Source organism: Polypterus senegalus, chromosome 12 (genome assembly GCF_016835505.1).
Source record: "Polypterus senegalus isolate Bchr_013 chromosome 12, ASM1683550v1, whole genome shotgun sequence".
NCBI lineage: Eukaryota > Metazoa > Chordata > Cladistia > Polypteriformes > Polypteridae > Polypterus > Polypterus senegalus.
The window spans coordinates 126,188,474-126,216,103 of NC_053165.1; the positions used below are offsets into that span (position 1 = coordinate 126,188,474).

Here is a 27,630-nt window from a genome sequence, read left to right on the forward strand (position 1 = left end):
CTTCTCAACAAAGTGAGAACAGTTTTACGGAAAGCATTTATATGTGCTTTAACACTAGAATTACCAGAGCCTACGAAAAAACCCGTAATTCCGTCCCACCTTAAACTTCTTCTTAAATCCCTTCACACCTCTCCGCCAGCGCCTTTGTCTCTAAATGTGCTGATAAAGAGAAGCCGGCTATTCCATCCCCCCACCAATTTAGAACGTGCACGAACTTCTCTCAGCTCATGCCTTGATTGAGAATCTGGGAGTGAAGTGGAGTTTTAGAGTGAAATAATAGATCGTTGTTTGGAACACACGCATTTCATGTCTGTTCCGTTTCTACAGTAATCTGTGTCAACACATTGTTAAAACAGAAACTTTTTTTTATATTCTAGTAGTAGATGACAAAATGTAGGCATAAACTATATAATGTATGAAGCCTGAAGTCCAAATAGCAAAGAAACATTTTCACAAGAATAACACAATTGCACTTTTATTCAAACATATAACTGCAGAAAGAAAAAGCCGCCTTAACATGCGACATTGACACCAGTTTAATATAACTGACTCCGTGGTTCAATAGATACAGCCCCGCTTGGAATCAAGGGTCACGGGTTCGATCCTGCCCCTCCCTTTTGAGAAGTAAACTGTTCTTAGTCTTACTGTTTTAGAATAAAAACATACATTTGATTTCAGTCTGTAACAGCCGGTGCAATTTATGATCTTTGTAAAGGTTAGCTTTTTTTTTTATTCACTTTTCACTCTCTCAGTGCGTTCAGAATCAATCCATACAACCCCATCTGACACGGCTGTTTTCACTAAAGACGCGCTATAGCTCTGCAGTGTACCACGATGCATACTAACGCACCCCCGGTTCTGACACACAAACGCTGGCGAAGCTGCCTTCTTCGTATCTCACCGTCACTTGCTTTTCTTTTTATTCAGTTTTATTGAGTGTTCCTGCCAGTCCCGCATGTTGCTGTATGCTTTTTCTTTTGCACCCAGGACATGCAGAAGAAAGAATGGTAAAGACCAGTAACTTCGGCGCTATATGCAATCATCAGACACTCCCCATCTGCCCGTGTCGTTCAAACACAGGAACATATATTGGTGTAAAAGTATAACAAAAGTGCACTTTTTTCCATCGCCTTTTCCTGTAAGAAGCAGTGTACACACTTCTCTCTATGCTGTGGTTTCTATTACACACCTGAAAGAAAGAGACAATATATGTGAAAATATAATCGCACTAATGCAATATTATTTGAAAGCGAACAGCGTCAGATCGGTGTGAATTTATGCAGGAACTGGAAATTCTCTGATCGGGACCTTCCCCAGGGAAGAAAGTACAGTGTCAGGTGCTCATTCAGTGTAATAGAAACCATAGCACAGAGAGGTGTGTACACGGCAACAAGTACACGTGTCGTAAATGTAGGAAGGACGGTCCTTGGGTGTGTGGAACTGTTAATATTTGAATGTGATGATTTTATATAGCACGGAATGAAAATCTTCACTTCTTAGCATTGCACCATGCAAGATGTCGTATCAATCGCCTACTGTATCTTGCTTTCTTTTTCTTCGGTTATACAGGTAGTTTTGAATAAAAGTGCACTTGTTTTGTTTGCGAAATGAAGTGTCTGCGTGCACTTTTCGTGGCATTACACGTGTATTTTTGAGCATGCCCGTTTGAGCAGTATAAAAGTATTGAAAAGTATAACAAAACAACGGGCAGATGGAGTGTCTGATGATTGCATATAGCGCCCGAACTTACTGCTCTTTACTATTCTCTCCTCTGCGTGCCCTGGAGTACAAAAGAAACAGAATACAGATGCGCTATAGCTCTGTGCTGTACCACGATGCATACTAACGCCCCCACCGGTTCTGACACACAGGCGCTGGCGAAGCTGCTTCTTCGTATCTCACCGTCACTTGATTTTCTTTTTATTCAGTTTTATTGAGTGTTCCTGCCAGTCCCGCATGTTGCTGTATGCTGGATATGTTCATATGTATTGTCTCTTTCTTTCAGGTGTGTAATAGAAACCACAGCATAGAGAGAAGTGTGTACACTGCTTCTTACAGGAAAAGGCGATGGAAAAAGTGCACTTGAATAAAAGTGCACTTTTGTTATACTTTTACACCAATATATGTTCCTGTGTTTGAGCGACACGGGCAGATGGGGAGTGTCTGATGATTGCATATAGCGCCGAAGTTGGTCTTTACCATTCTTTCTTCTGCATGTCCTGGGATGCAAAAGAAAAAGCATACAGCAACATGCGGGGACTGGCAGGAACACTCAATAAAACTGAATAAAAAGAAAAGCAAGTGACGGTGAGATACGAAGAAGGCAGCTTCGCCAGCGCTTGTGTGTCAGAACCGGGGGGGCGTTAGTATGCATCGTGGGACACTGCAGAGCTATAGCGTCTTTAGTGAAAACAGCCGTGTCAGATGGGGTTGTATGGATTGATTCTGAACGCGACTGAGAGAGTGAAAAGTGAATAAAAAAAAAAGCTAACCTTTACAAAGATCATAAATTGCACGGCTGTTACAGACTGAAATCAAATGTATGTTTTTATTCTAAAACAGTAAGACTAAGAACAGTTTACTTCTCAAAAGGGAGGGGCGCAGGATCGAACCCGTGACCCCTTGATTCCCAAGCGGGGCTGTATCTATTGAACCACGAGTCAGTTATAGTAAACTGGTGTCAATGTCGCATGTTAAGGCGGCTTTTCTTTCTGCAGTTATATGTTTGAATAAAAGTGCAATTGTGTTATTCTTGTGAAAATGTTTCTTTGCTATTTGGACTTCAGGCTTCAAACATTATATAGTTTATGCCTACATTTTGTCATCTAATACTAGAATATAAAAAACGTTTCTGTTTTAACAATGTGTTGACACAGATTACTGTAGAAACGGAACAGACATGAAATGCGTGTGTTCCAAACAACAATCTATTATTTCCACTCTAAAACTCCACTTCACTCCCAAATACTCAATCAAGGCATGAGCTGAGAGAAGTTCGTGCACGTTGTAAATTGGTGGGGGATGGAATAGCGGCTGCTCCTAGCTTCTCTTTATCAGCACATTTAGAGACACAAGGCGCTGGCGGAGAGGTGTGAAGGGATTTAAGAAGCAGTTTAAGGTGGGACGGAATTACGAGTTTTTTCGTAGGCTCTGGTAATTCTAGTGTTAATAATCTGGTTATTCACAGAAGCCTGGTTTCTATAATACCATGTAAACCTTTTTTCCAGTTAGAAAAAAAACCGGCTATTGGTCTCTGAGAAACCTGGTTAACAGGGGTAGACTTCATTGCGAGTAACCAGGTTATTTGGCCCTGTAAATCTTTAATCGGGTTACAGTTAAGAATGTTGTAGTCTGCGTATGTCTGTTGCATTCTCTTAGCCTGTGCATATGTTAGCTTTGCACATGCTTTCAGAAACCACAGGTAGAAACCTAAATAAGATAAATTTCCTGAGGCAAAAACTTGGACATTGCATTTTTCCTACTAAAGTCCGGTCAAGTCACTTTATTGTCATACCATCCATACAGGGAAGACGATACTCAACTCTATCTCAATATTAAAAGTGGAATCATCAGAGCTTTCTCAACTCACAACTTGCCTCAGTGAAATTAAAACCTGGATGGAGCAGAACTCTTTAAATTTAAATTTCAACAAAATTGAACTCCTGCAAATTGGGACTAAAGTGCAGCTTAATAAAATGAGCTCCTTCCCAGTCCATCTTGGCCGTGATCTCATCAGACCTGCCTCTACTGCAAAGAATCTTGGTGTCATTTTTGATTCCTCCCTTTCTTATTCCACCCACATAAATCACATTAAGAAACTTTCTTACTTTCACCTTTATAACATATTACGTGTTCGCTTCTTCCTCTCCTTTTCTAACGCTGAGAAAGTTGTCCATGCTTTTATCACATCCTGCATCGATTATTGTAATTCCCTACTGGCAGGTGCCCCATCTAATCTTATTTCACAGCCCCAGCTTATTCAAAATTCGGCTGCAAGAGTCCTTACTCGAACCAACAACAGCGAGCACATAACACCCATCCTACTTCGCCTTCACTGGCTCCCAGTGTCTTACAGAATTTAATATAAAATTCTACTTATAACCTACAAAGCCTTAAATGACCTTGCGCCAAACTACATCAGTGATCTTCTCCATCACTATGTGCCTGTCCGCCCACTAAGATCCTCTGATTCTGGCAATCTTGTTGTGCCCCACACTAATCTACACTCCATCGGTGACAGGGCCTTCAGCTGCATAGCGCCCAGACTCTGGAATGACCTACCGAAATTAATTAGATCAGCTGACTCCATGAATTCATTTAAAAAAACAATTCAAAACTCATCTGTTCAGGAAGGCTTTTAGCTCTGCCTGACTTTATTACCCTTCTTTGTTTACCTCTATGTCAAGATGTTCATGTAACCTGTTTGTGTGTGCTAGACCATCAATTATGTTGTCTGTTAGGCTTTTTTTTCTCTGAATTTACTATCTTACTCCTTATTTATCTGGTTTAGTACAATGCTATATACTGTATACCCTGCCATTCGTTCTTAAACTCTGTGAAGTGCCTTGAGCATGGGAAAGGCGCTATATCAATGAAATGTAGTATTATTATTAAAATAGTCATAAACACACGGCACATGCAAGACAGATAAAGAAATATACTATCCATTTATCCATTATCCAACCCGCTATATCCCAACTACAGGGTCACAGGGGTCTGCTGGAGCCAATCCCAGCCAACACAGGGCGCAAAGCAGGAAACATACCCCGGGCAGGGCGCTCACACACTAGGGACAATTTAGAATTGCCAATCTACCTAACCTCTTTGGAATGTGAGGAGGGAGGAAATGGGAGGAAACTGGTGTACCCGGAGGAAACCCACACACTGAGCCACTGTGCCGCCCAGAAATATACTATAATAAATAAATAATTACAGGTTAATAGGTAACTGAATGAATAGTAATAAATTGAAGTAAATAGTAATAATATATAAGAGTAATTTTAATAAATAAAAAAACAAAACAGTAGTGGCAATAGTAACAAATTTTGTACATATAAATTTGCTGCTAGGTGCAGATCTAAAGCCTGGTGGGTAGCACAGAGTTCAGAGTCCGGGCAAGTAAGGTGTAGAAGCTGTTGTATGTGACAGATCTGGTTCGGATGCTACAGTACCTTCTGCTAGATGGAAGTGTGACAAAGAGACTGTTGGAGAGGTGGGAGCTGTCATCCATAATAGTATATACTGCATGGATACAATGCTTTACAAAGATGTCTTCATTGGAGGGCAAAGAGCACCTAACAATCTTTTTATTTTTTATTTATTTATTTATTTATTTTTTATTTATAAAAGTGTGCACTATATATTACAGGACCTTAGGTTAGAGACACTGCAGTTCCTAAACAGACAGTGATGCAGTTGGTTAGAATGCTCTCAACTGGAGTTCCTGTAGAGCAGGGGTCCTCAATCACAGTCCTGGAGAGGGCTGCAGTGGCTGGAGGTTTTTACTCCAACTAGTTTCCTAATTAGAAAGCAGTCTATGCTGATAATGAAACTTGGTATTGAACTATTTAGCTTATTAATGCTTGCATTCATCTAACAGCAGTTTTAATGGCACTGTAGAGTTTCCTTCTGTGAGAACAATATCCATGTGTTTTGTGGACCAGAAGAGATTTAAACTTAATGGTCCTTCCAATTCCCCTCTCATTCATTTCTAGACATTTTTTTATCACAGATACTTCATGGTAAGCATGTTAGCTGGAGAGCTGCTGGTTTATTGGTTAATTGCATCTCATTAATGTCTGATTAAGAAAACCGGCAACAATTAAAACTTAAACGCAGCTGCTAAAATCTAAAATAAACAATTAAGTGTTCCAAATGGTAACAGGCAAGAGAGCTAAAATTAAGGCCAAAAATGTATTGCTTTAATAGTAAATAAAAGAGTTCCAATTAAGAATTTGGTTAAACTGAAAACCTGCAGCCATAGCAGACCTCCAGGACTGTAATTGAGGACATCTGATCTACAAAATAACTAAAATTTGTCTTTGACAAATAAAGGCACTAACAAGGCATAGAGTTAAACACCAACTTTCATTATCAGCAAGGACTGAGTTAGGACACAAGCTGGAATGAAACCTGTAGACACTGCGGCCCTCCAGGACTGTGATTGACGACCCCTGCTGTAGAGTATGGCGAGAATGAGGAGGTGGGTAGTCTTGCCGCCTTCAGCCACTTAAGGAAGTGGAGACACTGTTGCACCTTCTTCGCTATGGAGGTGGTGTTAATTGACTAAGTAAGATTTCTGGACCCGGAAGCTGACCAGATTGTGCAGTGTGTACAGAATGGGCCTTCCTGAAATAAACAATCCTCTTAATCCGGGTCAGACAGAAGTTTCCTGAAGCAGGGAGTCCTTCTCTCTACATGTGCCTTTTGGCAGCACCCAAGGACCCTAACGGGGTTGTCCCTCAGGACTATGACTCCCATAAATCCCTGCCGGTGTCCTCCATGCCAGCAGAGCACTATCCTCTGTCATAGTGGAGGAGGAACTGCCCTAGATGCACCAACTCCCCCACCTTATCCATTAAATTATCCCTTTGTTCCATCCTGGCTCAGAGTTATGCTTCCTTCCATACTGTCCTTCCATTACGCCATTCCAGTCAGAAAAGGGTCCAGCACTGTACTTGCACTAGATAGTAACTGTTAAGCTGGATTACAGCCTTTGTCTGGTAGTACATCATTTTGGCTCATCATAAGTTGTATTTAGCCATGTGGAATTTCCAAAAGTGTTTTTTTTTTTTGCTTTTTTTTTTTGTTTGTTTTTGTTTTTTTGGTCTAAACAACTTTCTGAGAAATATACACATCCAAAAGGGGATATGGTGTTCCCAAACCCTTAAGGATCAACATTCCTTTCTTTCAAACACCCAAAACACTTTTGAGACTCAAACACCCTTTTAACACTAGAATCCCTGAAGCCTACGAGAAAAGTTGTAATCACTGGCCACCTTTAATTCCTTCGCACCTCTCTATAAGCATGCTTAGTTTTGCAAATGTGTCAATCAGCACAAGCAGCAAGCAGCCTGCTATCCCATCCTCCCCACTGCTGCAGCTCAAGTTGGACAAAAATCAATCAAATCTATTTATCTGGGTGTGAGGTGCCTGGATTTTTATAGGGTAATTTAATATATCGTTATTTGGAACACCTGCATTTCATGTGTGTTTCTTGTCTACAACGATCTGGGTGAGAGAGTGAAAAAAAGTGGTTATCATTTAGAGGTGCAACAGATAAGAGTGCTTAAAGTGCTTCCAACATTGGTTCCATATTCTGAGTTAATGAAAGGCACTTGTGTGGTTAGTGTATTAACGACAGTTTGTATTCAATGTAACACAGAGCGGGAATATAAAGAAGTGCTGCAAGTTTTCAGTTCAATTGCAGACCAGGTTTGTGTGTGTTCATCCATTTGTGTTGATGCCCGAGTCTTTAAGGCCTGTATATTTACCGCTGATTAAAATAATTGAGAGGTAATACCATGCCCCCTTCTGCTTTAGGTTGTTAGAGTCCCCCTTTGGATGCGTGGATGTTTCAATCTCAAAATTAATATGGTCATAATCGAATCTAATCTTAAAGATTTGTTAATTTATATGGGGATGGTTTGAAAGAGAAAAAATATTTGGGAAGGATGTTCATCTTGACAGTGTTGATTCTCCCTGCTTGATGGTGGACCATCTAGTTGCATCTTGTTTAATTTTTTCTATGCAGACCACAAAATTTTGTTGAACAAGAGCTTTTTATTAACTTGTGATATTAACTCCATTATATTTAAACTGATTTGGTAAGATAAATGGTAAGATAAAAGGGAAGGTGTCCAGTCTAATTGTGTGTCAGAACGTTCCCTGGAAAACGCACACTTTTATCAAATTAATTTTGAGTTCAGATATCTTTTTGAAATCCTGCTAGTGCTTTTAGGAGTGCTTGCATAGAATATTGTATGTCAGATATATACAGATAATATGGTACTGTATATAATAATGATTTCTGTTCAAGTCCAATGAAATGAATGAAAATCCCATTTCTCTGCGATGCAATTTAAAAGTAAACAGCCAATGGCTTAATGGTGAATGCAAAAAGCAATGATGATAGGGGGCATCCTTGTCGAGTAAGATGTTCTAGTTTGAAATACACTGTGTGCACAATTATTAGGCAAGTGAGTATTTTGACCATATCGTCATTTTTAATGCGTATATTCCAACTCCAAGCTGTATTAACTTGAATGCTTATTGGATTTAAGCACATCAGGTGATGTGTATTTGTGTAATGAGGGAGGGTGTGGCCTAAGGAGATCAACACCCTATATCAAGGTGTGCAGAATTATTAGGCAGCTAGTTTTCCTCAGGCAAAATGGGCCAAAAAAGAGATTTAACTGACTCTGAAAAGTCAAAAATTGTAAAAAGTCTTTCAGAGGGATGCAGCACTTTTGGAATTGCTAAGATATTGGTGTGTGATCACAGAACCATCAAACATTTTGTTGCAAATAGTCAACAGGGTCGCAAGAAACGTTTTGAGAACAAAAGACGCAAATTAGCTGCCAAAGATTTGAGAAGAATCAAACGTGAAGCTACCAGGAACCCATTATCCTCCAGTACTTTCATATTCCAGAGCTGCAACCTACCTGGAGTGCCCAGAAGTACAAGGTGTTCAGTGCTCAAAGACATGGCCAAGGTAAGGAGGGCTGAAACCCAACCACCACTGAACAAGAAACATAAGTTGAAACGTCAAAACTGGGCCAAGAAATATCTGAAGACAGATTTTTTTCAAAGGTTTTATGGACCGATGAGATGAGAGTGACTCTTGATGGACCAGATGGATGGACCTGTGGATCAGTAATGGGCACAGAGCTCCACTCCAACGTGGAGGTGGGGTACTGGTATGAGCTGGTATTTTTAAAGATGAGCTAGTTGGACCTTTTGCATTGAAGATGAACTCAAAATCAACTCCCAAACCTACTGCCAGTTTTTGAAGACACTTTCTTCAAACAGTGATACAGGAAGAAGACCATGATTTTTATGCAGGCCAATGCTCCATCACTTGCATCGAAGTTCTCCACTGCGTGGCCAGCCAGTAAAGGCCTTAAAGATGAAGGAATAATGACATGGCCCCCCTTCCTCATCTGACCTAAACCCTATCGAGAACTTGTGGGCACTTCTTAAACGCTAGATTTACGGGTAGAAAAACAATACACCTCTCTGAAGAGTGTCTGGGAGGCTGTAGTCACTGCTCCACAAAAAGCTGATCGTCAACAGATCAAGAAACTGACAGACTCCATGAATGGAAAGGCTTATGACTGTTATTGGAAAGAAGGGTGGCTATATTGGTCATTGATTGATTGATTTATTTTTTTTGAAATGTCAGAGATGTTTATTTGTAAATTTTGAGGTGTTTGTTTATTATTCTCACTATAACAGATGAAAATAAACAAGTGAGATGGGAAAATTTTCATTTTTCCTTTAGTTGCATAATAAATCTGCACACTAATAGTTGCCTAATAATTGTGTGCACATATGTATTCCCCTGATGATGTTCACACTCACATTTCCGTTGTGAAACATTCAGGTTTCAGGTTTATTAACATTTTGGATTGACTGATAGCACTGTGTTTGTTCCATATTAAAATTAATCCTCAAAAATACAACTTGCCTAATAATTCTGCACTCCCTGTAGTCTGTAATATTGTTGCTGATCATGAACTGAGGCCTCTGGACTAGTATAAAGTAGTTTGATCCATGCACATATTTGAGCCAAACCCAAATTTGAGCAATGTGGTGAATAGGTAATCCCATTCAACCATATGAAATGCCTTATCTACATAGTAAGATCTCTGTAGTGTTAGATTTAATGGGTGAATGTAATCTAAACTGCTTAAAAAATTAAAGGAACACTTTGAAAACACATCAGATCTCAATGGGGGGAAAAAACAAAATCATGCCGGATATCTATACTGATATGGACTGGGTAATGTATTAGGAACGAAAGGATGCCACATCATTTGATGGAAATGAAAATTATCAAACTACAAAAAATCAGAGTGAAAAGATGATGTGGTGAGCTAGTCCATTTTGCCAAAATTTCATTATAGCATCTGACAATCGTATTCAGTAGTATGTTTGGCCCACACTTGCTTGTATGCCTGACAATGTTGGGGCGTGCTCCTAATATGACGATGGATGGTGTCCTGGGGGCTCTCCTCCCAGATCTGGACTAGGGCATCACTGAGCTCCTGGACAATCTTAGGTGCAACCTGATGGTGTTGGATGGATCGAAACATAATGTTCCAGAGGAGCTCCATTAGATCTAGGTCAGATGAGCATGGGGGCCAGTCAATGGTATCATTTCCTTCATCCTGCAGGAACTGCCTGCATACTCTTGCCACATGAGGCTGGGCATTGTTGTGCACCAGGATGAACCTAGGACCCTCTGCACCAGCATAGGGTCTGACAGTGGGTCCAAGGATTTCATCCCAATACCTAATGGCAGGTTGTCTAACCTGTAGAAGTCTGTGCGTCCCTCCATGACCATCACTGACCCACCACCAAAACAGTCATGCTGAATGATGTTACAGGTAGCATAACATTCTCCATATGGCTTCTCCAGACCCTTTCACGTCAGTGAAAGCACAAGGCCCACTTGAGGATGTCAGGCCCTTGGGTCACCCTCATGAAGTCTTTCTGGTTGTTTGGTCAGAGACATTCACACCAGTGGCCTGCTGGAGGTCACTTTGTAGGGCTCTGGCAATGCTCATCCTGTTCCTCCTTGCCCAAAGGAGCAGATACCGATCGTGCTGATGGGTTAAGGACCTTCTATGGCTGTGTCCAGATCCCCTAGAATAACTGCCTGTCTCCTGGAATCCCCTCCATACCCTTGAGACCCTTGTGGTGGGAGACACAGCAAACCTTCTGTCAATGGCACGTATTGATGTGCCATCCTGGAGAAGTTGGAGTACCTGTGCAACCTCTGTAGGGTCCAGGTGTCGCCTCATGTTGCCAGTAGTGACACTGACTGTAGCCAAATGCAAAACTAGTGAAAAAACAGTCAGTAAAGATGAGGAGGGAAAAATGTCAGTGGCTTCCACCTGTTAAACCATTCCTATTTTGGGAGTTGTCTCATTGTTGACCCACTAGTGCACCTTTTCATTTCATTAACACCAAAGCAGATGAAGCTGATTAAACCCACCACTACTTAACTGACCAGATCCATTTCTCAATCATTCTGGCTAGCACTTTTGAGAGTATCTTATCATTATTCAGGAGTGAGATTGGATTGTACGATGCAACTTATTTGAAAATTATTTTCTAAAAATTCCACTATGTAGCTATCAGGGCTAGCCGCTTTCTCACTTTGAAGTGAGTTTATAGCGTCTAGTAATTGAGTGTCATAGGTTTATCCAGTTCCACAGCACTAAGAGTGTCAAGCTGTGGTATCTGTAATGAGTCAAGAAACGCATTAGATTGTGCCTAATCTTCTTTAGACTGAGTAGAATATAAGGATTTACAGTACTCTCTAAATGTGTGAGTTATATTTTTATGGTCTATGATTTTATCTCCATCTGTGTTGGTAATTTGTGTTAAGGCATTCTGGACTTCCTGCTTGTGTGATTTGTTGGGCTAAAATCTTATTGGCCTTTTCTCCATGTCCTTTAATAATGTTGCGATTTAAAGCTGAGCCGTTCCATTCCTTTAGTAGCCAAGAGGTTAAATTCTGATGCAAAAACCTGTCTTTTTTTCCTATAAAGTGCCTCATTTGGAGACCTGGCCTATTCCTGGTCTGTTCTTGTAATTTCTCCGATAATCTCAGAAGGATTCTTGGATTCCATTTTATTTTTATGAGATAGATGCCTTCAGAGTTTTCCAAAGTATTGATGCAGAGACCTCTGGAGATGCATTTGTCTCCAGAAAATAATCAGCTTACTTGGATTTCAGTTCTGAACTGTTCTCATCAGCTAATGTCAGGGGGTTAAGACACCAGCTGTGAGACGAGTGTGTAGGGCATAGTGATTTAGGCTCCATGATCAGAGGGGCGTGGTCAGAGATAACAAGAGCATCTTACTTAAAAGCAAAAATGATTGTCTATGAAGAATTTTTTTCTGAAGAAATACTTCATTCTTAAGTAACAATGAGGATTTTTAACCTCCACCAGCACCTTTATTTAAGAAAATTGCACTGCGCTTTAGAATTCTGCTTTGTTTTGACTGTTTGTAACAAAAGCACATCTACTCCTAGCTATAGGTGTGTTGTGTCCTCATCACTCATCCCTCCGTTACTTTATCGGCAGTAGCGGGATCAACAACAACAACATTTATTTATATAGCACATTTTCATACAAATAATGTAACTCAGTGCTTTACATGATGAAGAAAGAGAAAGAAGACAAAGTAAGAATTAAAATAAGAAAAAACTCATTAACATAGAATAAAAGTAAGGTCTGATGGCCAGGGAGGACAGAAAAAACAACACAAAACTCCAGACGGCTGGAGAAAAAATAAAATCTGCAGGGGTTCCAGACCATGAGACCTTCTAGCCCCCTCTGGAAATTCTACCTAACATAAATGATCAGTCCTCATTGTATTCAGGGTTCTCATGGAAGGACTTGATGGTGGTCATGTGGACTTCTGGCCTTTAATCCATCAATGTAGGAACATCGTGGTGCTTTGATTAGGTGGTGGTGGCACGCACCGAAAACCGGGAAAAGAACAGAAGAGAGAGTAGGGGTTAGTACAGATTTTGGAGTTACCATGAATAATAATGATAATTAATTGAACATGCAAGAGCATCAGGATTAAACTAAGATGAAGTTATGAGAAAAACATGTTAAAGTAATGTGTTTATAGCAGTTTTTTTAAAGTGCTCCACTGTATTAGCCTGGTGAATTCCTATTGGCAGGCTATTCCAGATTTTAGGTGCATAAAAGCAGAAGGCCACCTCACCACTTCTTTTAAGTTTAGCTCTTGGAATTATAAGCAGACCCTCATATGAAGATCTAAGGTTACGATTTGGAGTGCAAGGTGTAAGACATTCCGAAATATAAGATGGAGCGAGATTATAGAATATCTACAGAAAGCCATCATAGATGTGAAGAGACAATTTAAATTCCATACAGACAAGATATAGGCCAACATTTAAACCTAAGACTTAGAGTTGTGATATAATATTCCTAATGACTATACCATCATGCCATCCTGAAACCAGCATGTCCAGCAAAGTTATGTAAATACCTTGTGATACATATGTTTATTGTACAATGAATTAATAACCACAACACGTTTTATTACAGATCACTTTTTCTTTTAAAATAAAACAAACAATATGAAGGGAAAACTATATCAATGGTGATTAAGAAGTCAGTTAATTAAGATCATTGAAGATTGGAAGAAAATATATATACCAGCTTCACATAACTGCCCACAAACATAAGTTAAATAAGTAGAGCAGCATGCCAGTTATTTTTTAGTTTATTATGCTGTAGTAACCAGCATAATTACCAGTCTATAGTATATAGAAATAGTAGGTTCCCAAGCAGGAATTCATGAAGAGAATGAATTATGGCAGTTGCAATGAAAATTTGTTAGCAGTAATAATCTTTTCATCACTTTATATTAAGGTGACTTTTGGTAATTGCCATGTTGGTTCTGGGTTTGCTTTAAATCCCATTTTAATAATCAAATTTAAATTTATAATAAAACACTTGATCTTGAATATATTTTCCCATATGTAATAGCAGTGAGATTTTTTGTAAGAGTTTTAGGTATCTGATTAACACAAAATGAAATAGTCAAAGATCTGCAGTACTTAATATTTTTAACTTTTTATTTTGTCAGATGAATTTCTTTCTTTTTTGTTTGCTAACTTGGTAATACAAAATTGGCCACAGAAAAAAGTAAAAATCTAGCATCATTATCCACATCATGCAATGCATATTCTTGTCTGGAGTTGATACAGGTTTTAGGTTTAACTTTTGTTGGTCCATTTCATTTATAAAGAGAGTTGAGGTGCTGCGAGCTATGGTAAAAGGATTTCTACCTTAATGTTTTTTAAAGTATTGTTTAAAATTTTAAATAAGATAATCTGTTTTAAAAATAAGGTGATATTTTGCCAAACTGCTGAAATAAAATAATATTGGCATATTTAAAGTATGAACTACATTTTTGACTACACTACTGCATGATTTATACTTAGTTTGCAATACCCAAATCAGAATAAACATATTTCATAGGGACATGCATTAAACATGTTCTTTTCATACTGCCATCTTTAATTATGTATAGTCTCTAACACAGTCTTACTAAAACCAATAGTGAGTCCTGCAAAACAGAGCAGTTTCACCAGGATGTCTCTTGTGCGATAGTGCACCTGACAGACCGGATTTTCTGTCTTTCTGTGCCAACTGGGAAATCTGAGATGGCTCACCTTTTAAAATTCCCAGAGCAGCTCTTTAGTCAGTGAATTGTTTATCAGATGCTTGCTGCAAACAAAGTGCCAAATCCGTCTTCATCTGTATAGTTATTGAGCCCTAGATGCAGTGTTTAACTGGATAAAAATGATTCTTGTTCAGTAGTTAATACTCAAAAGTGTTTATTTTTCCTGACCCTTGTTGTTTGCCCTGATGAGTAGTGTGTCATTTTGTACAGAATTAAACCATTTCCAAGATGGGGTATGCCCATCAGTCTGTCTTAAATTTTAATTTAAAATTTCATTAGCCAAAGCTATCTACCCACAAAATACCAGCATGGAATTTTATGGTTTGTCTGTTTTAAGATGTTCTTTCCAAAAATGTACAATTTACAAATAAGCAAAGCTTACTTTACATAATTCTGTGGAAGGCAGTATACTTTTACTGCTATAGTGCATTCAGAAAGTATTTACCCCACTAGGTATTCTTCATTTTTATAGGTTGCAAAGTTACAATAAAAATATTCATAATTTGTGTTTTTTTGTACTCTTGTTGAAGCAATTATGTGTAATGATAATGTTCCTGGATATCTGCAAAATTAAAAAAAAAAATGTTAGAAAATTAACTGATCAAACAAATTGGAATGAATACTTTAAACCTAAATTGGGAGAAGCAATTAATGTTCGTAAGAGCTCATATATAATATGTCAACAAGATATCCCTGCATTTGTGTCACTGTATATGTTCACAATATATGTAAACAATAAATATCACTGACATTGTAAGGTTTACATCTAAGCAGCATATAAGAACAGTACTGCTGTTATAAAGACCAAGGATCTACTTGTGGAACTTGAAAATGAAGCTGTTAGGAGGATAAAAAATACAGAGAAAAAAAAAAACCCAACCATTAGTAAACAATGTTACATAAAACATGCAGAGAAAAATGTATGCATGATTCAGTATACTGTAGAATTCAGTATGGACTGTGCATGGTATTTTCACCCTAATCCACTGATACAAATGGATAATCTAATATTATCTGGTGCTAAGAACCTTTGTGTTAAGTTTATCAAGCTTCTTGTAAAATTATTTTAAAGTGGTTCAATAAATCTCTATCTCTGTGAAGGGCTTGTATTGTTGAGTCACTGAGAAGTGTAAGAACACCAAAAAATGTAAAAAGATTAATACAGACTTTTGGATCAAAGCCATTGTCAATTCAGTACAACATAAATTGATAAGATTAAACATTTGAAACCAGACTTTTTGGCAAATTATTAAGATTGTCACCCATATAACATACATATAATAAACTCCAATTTGCTATTTTTAGCTTTGTGACTCAACATTTTACATTATTAAATTAAAAAAATTGTAGAAGCAAGAAGCTATTTAATGACATTCATACAGCAAATATTCAATTTATCCATATTTTGAGTTTTATGTGTCTAAATCTGGCTCCTATAAAAAAAAATAAAATTAGTCGTAATCACCATATGCTCACCTAACATATTTAGATGAAAATGCATTCTTGGGTAGAATAAATGTAAAGTAATAATTTGTCTGCTTTAGATGGATGGAGGCCTGTTTGGATGAAGAGTTGCCACCCACCACAGAGCTGGAAGAAGGCCTGCGCAATGGAGTCTACCTTGCCAAGCTGGGAAATTTCTTTGCTCCCCGTGTTGTCTCTGTGAAGAAGATTTATGATCGCGAACAAACAAGATACAAAGTAAGATGATCAAAAAGGCTGTAATGTTGATGGCTGGACCATGATATACACATGGCCTGTGCAGGCATGGTTAAGGGAGGATTATAAATAAATATTATACAAATAAACAGTACAGTGTCATTAATGAAAAACAAATGATCACCAAGGGAAGATGATCTACCAGAAGTGGGATAAGAAAAGTTAAAATATTTAATGTTAGCCAGCGAGGAAGTGGATTAGTAAATCCAAGTGTCGTCTTTTATATATATATATATATATATATATATATATATATATATAAAAAAAAAGACAATCTAGTTGTAACACTTCTTTTGTGTATTCGTAATTAAAGTTTAATTTTTTCTTCCAGGCTACAGGACTCCATTTCAGGCACACAGACAATGTGATTCAGTGGTTGAATGCCATGACTGAAATTGGACTACCGAAGGTAACTAAAGTGTGTATGTGGTGATTTTTGTGAACATGTAGCAATTTGGTTCTAAATGCTTGTCTTGAGCATATATTAGGGTGAGAGTATGTTTATGAAAAGATACAGAAATTAATATGTAATTAGTAAAGCTTTTATTTGTGTTTTGCCTTAACTGAAGAGCATTATAAAAAATAAAATGAGTTAAATTTCATTAAATACAGGAGTATTAAAACTTGTACGTTTTTCTTTCTGGAAATCTTAGTATTTAAGCAGCATATTTATTTAATCTGTGAGATATCTTTGTCTTTAGAATAATTGTAGAGCTGCTCTGAGTTGCGAGTTGCAAGAGTTAGCTTGTTAGTAAGGTTTGGTTATAACTTTAAAAAATTAAATTCTTTGTTGTTTAAATATTTGTATGTCAACATCCATTTAGTCATGTTTCCAGTTCATTGGTCAGAAATTTTAAACATAATGTTTAGTGCATTCAAGAAAGGTAAAGTATGCTTTACAAGTTTGTATATCTTTGCAAATGTGACTTTCTTACTAGAAAATTACTGAATCACACATTTCATTATAGGAACTTCCTGTCTGTTTATTGGGATGATCATTTTACATTTTGACCTGCTGTCTAAATTTTTAAATAACAATATATTTTCATTTTCTTTAAGAGATTTTTACATTTGTTTTTTCTTTTATAGATTTTTTATCCTGAGACAACAGATATATACGACAGAAAGAATATGCCCCGCTGTATATATTGCATCCATGCACTAAGGTGTGTATTAATGTGGCTTAAAAACCAGGTGTGGTGTTGGATGGAATGTTGGTCTTGATGTTCATTATTGTCCTGTACTGCACTCTGCAGTTCTGCTAAGTTAAACCGGACCTAGACTATCCAACTTTCTGGGTAGACTCAGCATTTTAGTTGGCCAATGTAGTTTATAAGTCATTTTTATTTAGTGGCATTTACCATTCTTGTCAAAATACACACACACACACACACACTCCTTTTTCTAGTTTCTTTTCATTCACCCACCATAGTGGTATAACATACAAATAGTTCCATAGACCTTTTATTGTGCTTCTATTTTTAGCTATTGTATATATCCATACCTACCATTACCTAACATCCAAATCACAAAATTAAAAGGTAAGCTAATTGGTAAATAATAGGGCTACAAGTGTTTGGACCTGTTGTGTACAGAGTAAGGGTTCTTGAACAGAACTTGAAGGTATATAAACGTTTTGTATATTAATATTGTAAAGTCTGTGTTTAGTAAAAATTCAGGAAACTTAAGGAAACAATACAAACAAATACAAGAGAAATAAGAAAAATATTTCATGTCACTCCAGTACATTCTTAATCAGGAAACAATAGCTATACTGCTGTCTTCCCAGAAGAACACCAAAGATAATAGTAATAATAGGTCTTTAAGGATTATTAATATAATTCTATGTCCTTTAGTAAAGACCGTACAATGAGCATCAGAATAAGAGAATGTTGAAATACCCCCCAAGAAAAAAATATTTTTTTGGAACGTGACACTTGCTCTATTTTTATAATAATAAAATATTTGTATAACACATTTCATGTATTGAATAAAGCTCAATGTGCTTTACCAAAAATTACAATAACCATTATCTTAAGATCTATAAGTATATGTATATCTCTATATGTATAAAAGCCAGATACCAGTAAGAAGCTACTGAAATTCTAATAAAGTAAACAAATAAATTAGACAAACTGAAGTTACTCTAAACCAATGTTTCCCAAACTCGGTCCTGGGGACCCCGTGTGGCTGCAGGTTTTTGTTACAACCAGCGTCTGTTTTTAATTGAACTCCTGGGCTAATTAAGTGAACTGATATTTCCCAAGTTCTGTGTTTAGGGAACAATATAGAAATTAGAAAACTAAGTTTGCAAAAAAAAAAAATTAAAATGTACCAAGCAGTTATATAGGGATAATGTATTTTTTTTCTTTTTAACAGTATTTTCTTCTTGATTTTCATTCTACTTTTCAAGGTGTTCTATTTGTTTAATTAACTCATTTACTAATTAGTGGGTCTGACTGTAAAGTAATTGCAGCCTTTGATTAGTCACTATTGTTGGCCTGCGTGTCTGATCTGCTCGTTTTAAATTGTCATTATTAAGATACAATGAAGGGGGAAAACTGGACATAGAAAGGGCAAAGTATAATGAAATCAACAAAAGAAAGTTACGCATTTAAATCTATAGCGAAAGCAGAAACATTTATAAATGTCTTATAAATATAAAAATCATGTTGCTATGCTTTTCTGAATGTCGAATAAAAGAAAAAAAAAACATGCTAATGAGCTCAGTGTTATCCGGTGTTGTCACTGATTAGGAACCTGCGGCCCCATGGGGTCCCCAGGACCGAGTTTGGGAAACACTGCTCTAAACAATTATTTATCCTATTCTTGAGTAATGATGTGATGGTCAAGTTTTACAAGCTATATAGCCTGCTGAAGTCCTTCTGAGATGATCTTCTTCTTTCGGCTGCTCCCGTTAGGGGTTGCCACAGCAGATCATCTTCTTCCATATCTTTCTGTCCTCTGCATCTTGTTCTGTTACATCCATCACCTGCATGTCCTCTCTCACCACATCCATAAACCTTCGGTTAGGCCTTCCTCTTTTCCTCTTCCCTGGCAGCTCTGTACTTAGCATCCTTCTCGCAATATACCCAGCATCTCTCCTCTGCACATGTCCAAACCAACACAATCTCGCCTCTCTGACTTTGTCTCCCAACCGTCCAACTTGAGCTGACCCTCTAATGTACTCATTTCTAATCCTATCCATCCTCGTCACACCTAATGCAAATCTTAGCATCTTTAACTCTGCCACATCCAGGTCTGTCTCTTGTTTTCTGGTCAGTGCCACCGTCTCCAACCCATATAACATAGCTGGTCTCACTGCTGTCCTGTAGACCTTCCCTTTCACTCTTGCTGATACCCGTCTGTCACAAATTACTCCTGACACTCTTCTCCATCCATTCCACCCTGCCTGCACTCTCTTCTTCACCTCTCTTCCACAGTCCCCATTACTCTGTACTGTTGTTCCCAAGTATTTAAACTCATCCACCTTTGCCAACTCTACTCACTGCATCCTTACCATTCCACTGACCTCCCTCCCATTTACACACATGTATTCTGTCTTGTTCCTACTGACCTTCATTCCTCTCCTCTCTAGAGCATATCTCCACCTCTCCAGGGTGTTCTTAACCTGCTCCCTACTATCGCTACAGATCGCAATGTCATCGGCAAACATCATAGTCCACAGGGACTCCTGTCTAATCTTGTCTGTCAGCCTGTCCATCACCATTGCAAATAAGGGCTCAGAGCTGATCCCTGGTGTAATCCCACCTCCAACTTGAATGCATCCGTCACTCCTACCGCAGACCTCACCACTGTCACACTTCCCTCGTACATATCCTGTACAACTGTTACATACTTCTCTGCCACTCCCAACTTCCTCATACAATAACATAGCTCCTCTCGAGGCACCCTGTCATATGCTTTCTCCAGGTCCACAAAGATGCAATGCAACTCCTTCTGGCCGCCTTTAGACTTCTCCATCAACATCCTTAGAGCAAACATTGCATCTGTGGTGCTCTTTCTTGGCATGAAACTATACTGCCGCTCACTAATCACCTCACTTCTTAACCTAGCTTCCACTACTCTTTGCCATAACTTCATGCTGTGGCTCATCAATTTTATTACCCTATAGTTACTGCAGTCCTGCACACCCCCCTTATTCTTAAATATCGGCACCAGTACACTTCTTCTCCACTCTTCAGGCATCCTCTCACTTTCCAAGATTCCATTAAACAATCTGGTTAAAAACTCCACTACCATCTCTCCTAAACACCTCCATGCTTCCATAGGTATGTCATCTGGCCCAACGGCCTTTCCATTTTTCATCTTCTTCATAGCTGTCCTTACTTCCTCCTTGCTAATCCGTTGCACTTCCTGATTCACTATCTCCACATCATCCAGCCTCTCTCTCTCTGTCTCTCTCTCTCTCTCTCGTTCTCTTCATTCATCAGCCTCTGAAAGTACTCTTTCCATCTGCTCAACCACTCTCCTCGCTTGTGAGTATGTTACCATCTTTATCCTTTGTCACCCTAACCTGCTGCACATTTTTTCTAACTAGGGTCCACTGTCCAGCCAATAGGTACATGTCCTTTTTTCCCTCCTTTAGTGTCCAGCCTCTCCTACCACTCATCATACACCTTTTCTTTAGCCTCCACCACCTCTCTCTTCACCTTCTCTTTGTACTCTTGTCTACTTTCAGCATCTCTCTTACTATCCCACTTCTTTGTCATCCTCTTCCTCTGTATACTCTCCTGTATGTCCTTATTCCACCACCAGGTTTCCTTTTCCTCCTTCCTCTTTCCAGATTTCACGCCAGGTATCCTTCTTGCTGTCACCTTTACTACATCTGCTGTAGTATCCCAGCTGTCTGGTAACTCTTCACTGCCTGTCTCACCTCCTCCCTAAACTCAACCTTGCAGTCTTCTTTTTTCAACTTCCACCATTTGATCCTTGGCTCTGCCCTCACTCTCTTCCTCTTCTTGATCTCCAACATCATCCTACAGACCACCATTCTATGCTGTTTAACTACACTTTCCCCTGCCACCACTTTGCAGTCTTCAATCTCCTTCTGCATAGGATTTAATCTACCAGTGTGCATCTTCCTCCACTCTTGTACGTCATCCTATGTTCCTCCCTCTTCTTAAAATACATATTCACCACAGCCATGTCCATCCTTTTGGCAAAATCCACTATCCTGTGACCACCTTCATTCCTTTCCTTGACACCATACCTACCAATCGCCCCCTCATCTCCTCTGTTCCCTTCACCAGCATGTCCAATGAAATCCGCTTCAATCACCACTTTCTGTCCCTTGGGTACACTGTTCATCACTTCATCCAACTTACTCCAAAAATCTTCTTTCTCACCCATTACACACCCAACTTGCAGGGCATATGCACTAACAACATTCATCATCACACCTCCAATTTCCAGCTTCATAATTATTACTCTGTCTGACACTCTTTTCACCTCCAAAACACTCTTGATGTTCTGTTCCTTCAGAATAACCCCTGCTCCATTTCTCCTCCCATCCATACAATGATAGAACAATTTGAATCCACCTCCGATCCACCTGGCCTTGCTCCCCTTCCGTTTAGTCTCTTGCACACACAATATATCAAACTTCCTTTTCTCCTTTATATCGGCTAACTCTCTCCCCTTACCAGTCATACTGCCCACATTCAAAGTTCCTACCCTCAGTTCCGCTCTCTTTACTTTCCTCCTCTCCTCCTGCCTCGGGACATATCTCCCCCCTCTTCTTCGCCTTCAGCCAACAGTAGCCCAATTTCCACTATTACTGTTATTGTTAACCCGGGTCTCAACCGATCTGATATGGAAATTTGTATTGTTGTCTGCATATTGATTTGGCACAATTTTACACCAGATGCCCTTCCTGACGTAATCCTCCCCATTTATCTGGGCTTGGGACCAGCACAAAGAAACACACAGGTTTGTACATCCCCCTGTGGCTGGGTTGCTTATGTATTTCTGAGATAATTCTGTTAAAAGTGCCATGTATCAATCTAATTGGTCAAAAACACAGGATTTTATCCCTGTGTGTTACTTTGATAGGGAAGATAGACCCATGCAATTTTTCCTGAAACATTGTCTTTGGAGCCTCAGTTAATGTTGGATGTGAAATATAATTCAGAATTGATAATGGCACCTAAATAATTTGCATCTAGCTTTATCTGTAACTCTGATTGTTGGAGCTTTCTGAAAACATCCCTATTTTTTCCACAATAGCCGATTAATACAATTTTTTTTTCTTGTTAAGCTTAAATATTCTTCATACATTGTGTGATGCTAGAGAGTCATTCTGTCATAGGATTAAGAGCATCTGAGTCATGTGGCATGATTGAAATGTGTATCTGTGTGTCTGTATATTTGTGTCTGTATGTAGAAATTCCTTATTTTTTGTCATGTAAACTTAAAAATACTTTTCTCCCAGTAACATATAACTGAAATAAAGATCTAGTATTGTCTTTTTGCAATACAGTATCAGAAGCAGTCTTTAGCCTAGCAAAACAATTGTTAAGCTTGTATATTGTGTTTTTATATATATATATATATATATATATATATATATATATATATATATATATATATAAAAGCAATGGCAAAAAATGTGTATTACTTATGTATATTGGATTCTCCTTATTTTTAGTCCTGTATTAAAGCAAAATGATTGGAGAGACTCTTATATTGAAATCCATATCATTTCATTATAAAATCAATTCGATACAGCTATGTTTAACATGTGACTATAGCTGTATGTAGTACACTTGGACATTTTCAAGAATTCCCCTGCTTTTGAATCGTTATTTACATGGAAGTAACAATGTGCCGTCTTGTAATAAACAATAACCAAGTGCCTTCTCTGTAATCTAGCTGGACTTTCTAATTTTATTCAGACATCTGGCTATGGGAATAATAGTAGCTCACAGCATTCAAACCTGTACATTGTAGCCTCAGTGGATTAGTAGAATATCTCCAGCTGTTTGGCACACACATTAAAAGTTCTAGGTCTCTTCTTAATGATAAAATAGAAATGATTTTGAACTTTTGGCATTGTAGTCAGCTTTACTGGCAACAGATTATGTTAGCAGCGCAATGTTCTCCATCAAAAACTAAATGAGTAGCCAGCTATACTGGCTTACTCTTCTTATGAAAGAGAAAAATGCAAGCTACAGTATCCCTGGGGCCTCATGCATAATTGCCTGTTTAGAATTCACACTGTAACATGGGGTAAGCACAAAAGTGGAAATGTGCTTAAGCAACAAAAAAATCTAGATGCATAAATTTGTGTGTTCACCAACTTCTACGTTCTTCCGCTCCATAAATCCCGGTCAGTGTGACAAGTGACACACGTGCCTGCTGTCCCGCCCCGTCTCCTCCCAGAATTTTGCCTCTTTGAATATGCAAATCAATATAAATAGCCCTTAAGCTCAGCGTTCTGTGAAAAGGCAGTGGCAAAAGCACTGGGGGAAATAGACATTCAGTGAATACCAAGTGGAGGCAAAGAAAAACATACTATTTGTTGGTTAAAACAGTGGTATAAACAACAAAAGGAAGTTAATCAAGTGACATAGAGTGTCGGAGAAACTTGAAAGCTCGAGTTGCACAGTGCCCGAAATTAAAAAAGAAGTTGTCAGATATCAAAGTCGCCGTGAAAATGCGAGTCGTAGCCCACCGTCTGAGTTTCATATGAAAGCTTACTAGGGTACAGAGAAAAAAAAATAGGCACACAGTGGTAATAAAGCACGAAATGTCAACTTTAATCTTGAAATTTCCACTTTAATCACGTAGTTTATTCTGTCATTAAAGTAGAACATCATAAACTTCATCTTAAAGTCATTTAATTTACTAGTTTCTCAAGTCCCATCGTAACTAAAGTAGCACGTTAAATGCTTTGTTTTGTATTTGATCTTCTATGTGCTCTGTGTGTGAATCACTAAGTGCTTCCGGGGGTTTCTCTACCTCCAACAGGACACAGAATCCATTACATTTGTGATATTACAGTTTTCTTAATTAAAATACTGAGATGTATACTTGATATCACTTTCATGATGATAGGAGATAAAGCATGTTATTTAACATGGGAACATGGGGCACAGTGATGGTGACAAGCTGGCGCCCCATCCAGAGATTCCTGCCTCCCACAAGATGCTTGCTGCGCTGTGTGCGACTTTCGATGAAATAATTTATTGCAGCAGTACTGTCTTACTGTAAATTCCTGTCCTTTCTTTGCGTTCTCCAAGTAACCAATCGCCACACTGTCAGCTCTGTAATAGATGTTAAGACATCTGTAAGCTTAGAATGCAGATTCTTCAAAACTTTTAAGGGACATTGAAATATCTTTGTAGTACATGTTTAATTGTTCTATCCATCTATCCTTTCAGTGTCACGCCAGCTCCAGCAAGAATACAGCGCGAGGCAGGAACAAGGCCTGAACTAGCTAGCGCTGCGACACCGTGTCCTCACATGTTTGCTTAATTATTAACAATATAGATTATTTAAATGATAACATTTTATCTGTATAATGTAATAAACCTATTTTGCTGCATTTCATCTTAAAAATATTGTCATCATATGTAAATACACATTTTAAAAAGTGGCTCAGGTTATGCAATATTATAACTGTATAGCAGGTTTACAGTGATGTAATTGTACTAATAAGTACAAACAGTTCTACAAGGAGCACTTTATGGACTGATTGAGTGCGGTTATAGTTCTTGGGATGAAGCTGTTTCTGATCTGTGATGTCCCTACAGGAAAGTCTCTGAAGTGTTTGCCGTATGGGAGCAGTTCAATAGACAGTGCGCATGGCTGAGGCAGCGTGTGCTTGGTGCTGTATACCGATAATTCTCTTTACAATCAGCTGCTGTAGAGCTGTGATTCCACACTCGGATACAGTGGGATAAATACTCCTGAGTCGTGCATTGAGAGGAACAGCACTAAAGCAGCAATGTTGTTTGGAATAGTTTGGCCATTCCATGGACCATTATATTGTTGCAGGTTAATTAGAATCAGATGCATTAATCTAATAAACAATATGCGGTTAGTTTCAGTGTATTTGATAAAGCTGAATCAGGGATGTGGATCTAAAAAAGAAAGGGAAACCACTCTTGAACAAAAGCACTGCTTTGATGCTGGGTGCCGCCAGTTTGCAAAACCGAGCAGAGAACTTGCGCATGCCATGCATTTATCTGGCGTGAAAATGTGTGTGGCTTTACGCCAAGTTTAGGTTTTATACATCACGATTTGAGCATGGAAACAGGAGTACGCAACATTTTTGTGCGTATGCACCGTTTATACATGAGGCGCCATCCGTAAAAGAGATGGAATGCACTGGTGAGCTCAGTAGCCATGGAAGGCAACTGTGCTAGATGACTGCAGAATTGTTTCCTTGGTGAAGAAAAACTAATTAAAGACGTTTTGCCACACCAAGAACAGTCTCTGGGGGGGTAGGCCTATCATTGTCAAAGTCTACAATCAAGAGAAGACTTCACAAAAGTGTAAACAGGGTTTACAACAAGGTGCAAACCACAGGTAATCCTCAAGTATAGGAAGGACAGATTAAAGCAGGGATTCCCAAACTTTGGCCCACGGGCCAAATTCACCCCTAGACTGTCACTGGACTTTTAAATAGTAACTGCAGTGTGTGTGGTCCAGCCCCTGAACATTAAATTCTCAAACATTGGCCTACTTAAACCAAAGTAAATGCAGTCTGAGTACATGGAGCCACAAAAGAACCAAAAAAATGCCCATATACACCCCCACTATCATGGCCAAATCACCCCTAGACTGTCACTGGACTTTTAAACAGTAACTGCAGTGTGTGTGGTCCAGCCTGCTGAACATTGAATTCTTAAACATGGGCCTACTTAAACCAAAATAAATGCAATCTGAGTACATGGAGCCACAATAGAAACAAAAAAAAATGCCCATATACACCCCCACTATCATTTCACCCTAACTTGTTGAGTGAATCCTGAACTTGCTGCATCAAACAATGTCAAAGGAAAAAAAATCAGTTCTGAGGGATGTTCAATCAACAGTGGACCTGTGACTTTTCTTTTTTTATTCAGTGCAAGGACAAAGCCGTTTGTCTCATATGTCAAGAGTCAATAGCTATCTTTAAAGAATACCATTTGCATCATCACTGTGAATCTTGACATAAAGAAAAATAAGATTGTCTGATGGGGAACGTGAGGTCAAAAAAATCTCAAAGTTAAAAAATGGATTGATGATTCAGCAGAATGCATTTTTAAAACAAAAATTGATAAATACTTTGTGCCAGTTTTCAAGTAGCTAGGCTAATGGCTACCAGTGGTAGACTATTTACTGACAGAGAGTTTGTAAGGAATGTCTGGTTTCTTTTGCTAAGGAGGTACCTTGGCCTAATGACTGAACTAGCACCATTGACTAACAGTGGGCTGTGTGATCAATGATATGATCATTGATCTTTCACCATCTTACAATGCAGTGATTGCAGTCATTCCCCAACTCTCCGTGAATGGTACTCATGGCCATTGATCAATGGACATTTTGCATATCTGTCCAGAGGAGCAGAATCCACTTTCTAACACAGAAGAGATTGCTGCACTGCAGACCGTCTGGGGCATGACAACAGGAGATGACATCTGTGAAAAAGTCTGCCAAACTGTTGATAATATGGGGTTCAACTGTTCTAATTTAACCAACAACTGACAGTGACCCGAACATGGTGGGTTCTGCAAGGGAATGGTTCACCAAAAGAGAGGTGAATGAATGCAGTCACAAGTGTCCAATTGCAATACACTGCTGATTCACCAGCAAGCACTATGCTCCAAATAGTTAAGTGGGACTCGGTCATGAAAGTTATGGTATCTTGTGTTAACTTCATTAAAGCAAATACTTTCAACCAGAGACAATTTCAGGATTTTTTTGTCGAAGATGAATACTGCATAGAGAGTTGTTCTGTACCACATGGGATTGCATTGGCTAAGCCGGGGGTGAGTTTTTTAAAATATTGTTATGACTTGCACCTGGAAATCAACACATTTCAAGATTGGAAATGGCACCTTGCTTTTTTAACAGATATAAATGGAGCTACTAAATAGTCTCAAGATGCAGCTTCAAGGGAAGGGGAAACACATCAGTGACATGTAATCACATGTAAAAGCATGTGAAGTAAAACTGAACCTCCTTCTGAAACAAGTAATAGAGGAATACTTCTGCTATCTTTCCAATACTCAGACATGATCAGCTGAAAATCTACTAGTTGCGTTCCCAGTTGACTAATGTGTAGATGCCTTGGAAATGTTGCAAAATACGTTCCAGAAATTATTTTTTGAGCTTCACCTACATGCAAAAAAGGTCTGATTGTTTGAGAATCCTTTTGCCACAGACATTGAGAGAGCTGATCCTGTTTACCAGTTGGAACTGGCAGAATTGCAGAACT

General features: G+C 38.6%; 1 protein-coding gene across 1 annotated transcript in view; it reads left to right on the plus strand.

Annotated features, from left to right (window-relative positions):
- Positions 1-27,630, plus strand: part of iqgap1 (IQ motif containing GTPase activating protein 1) — a 303,340-nt gene that overhangs the window by 90,450 nt on the left and 185,260 nt on the right. Inside the window, exons 3-5 of the mRNA XM_039773388.1 lie at positions 16,007-16,163; positions 16,513-16,590; positions 17,271-17,347. Coding sequence (XP_039629322.1) covers positions 16,007-16,163; positions 16,513-16,590; positions 17,271-17,347 — 312 coding nt within the window. The remainder of the gene's footprint in view (positions 1-16,006; positions 16,164-16,512; positions 16,591-17,270; positions 17,348-27,630) is intronic.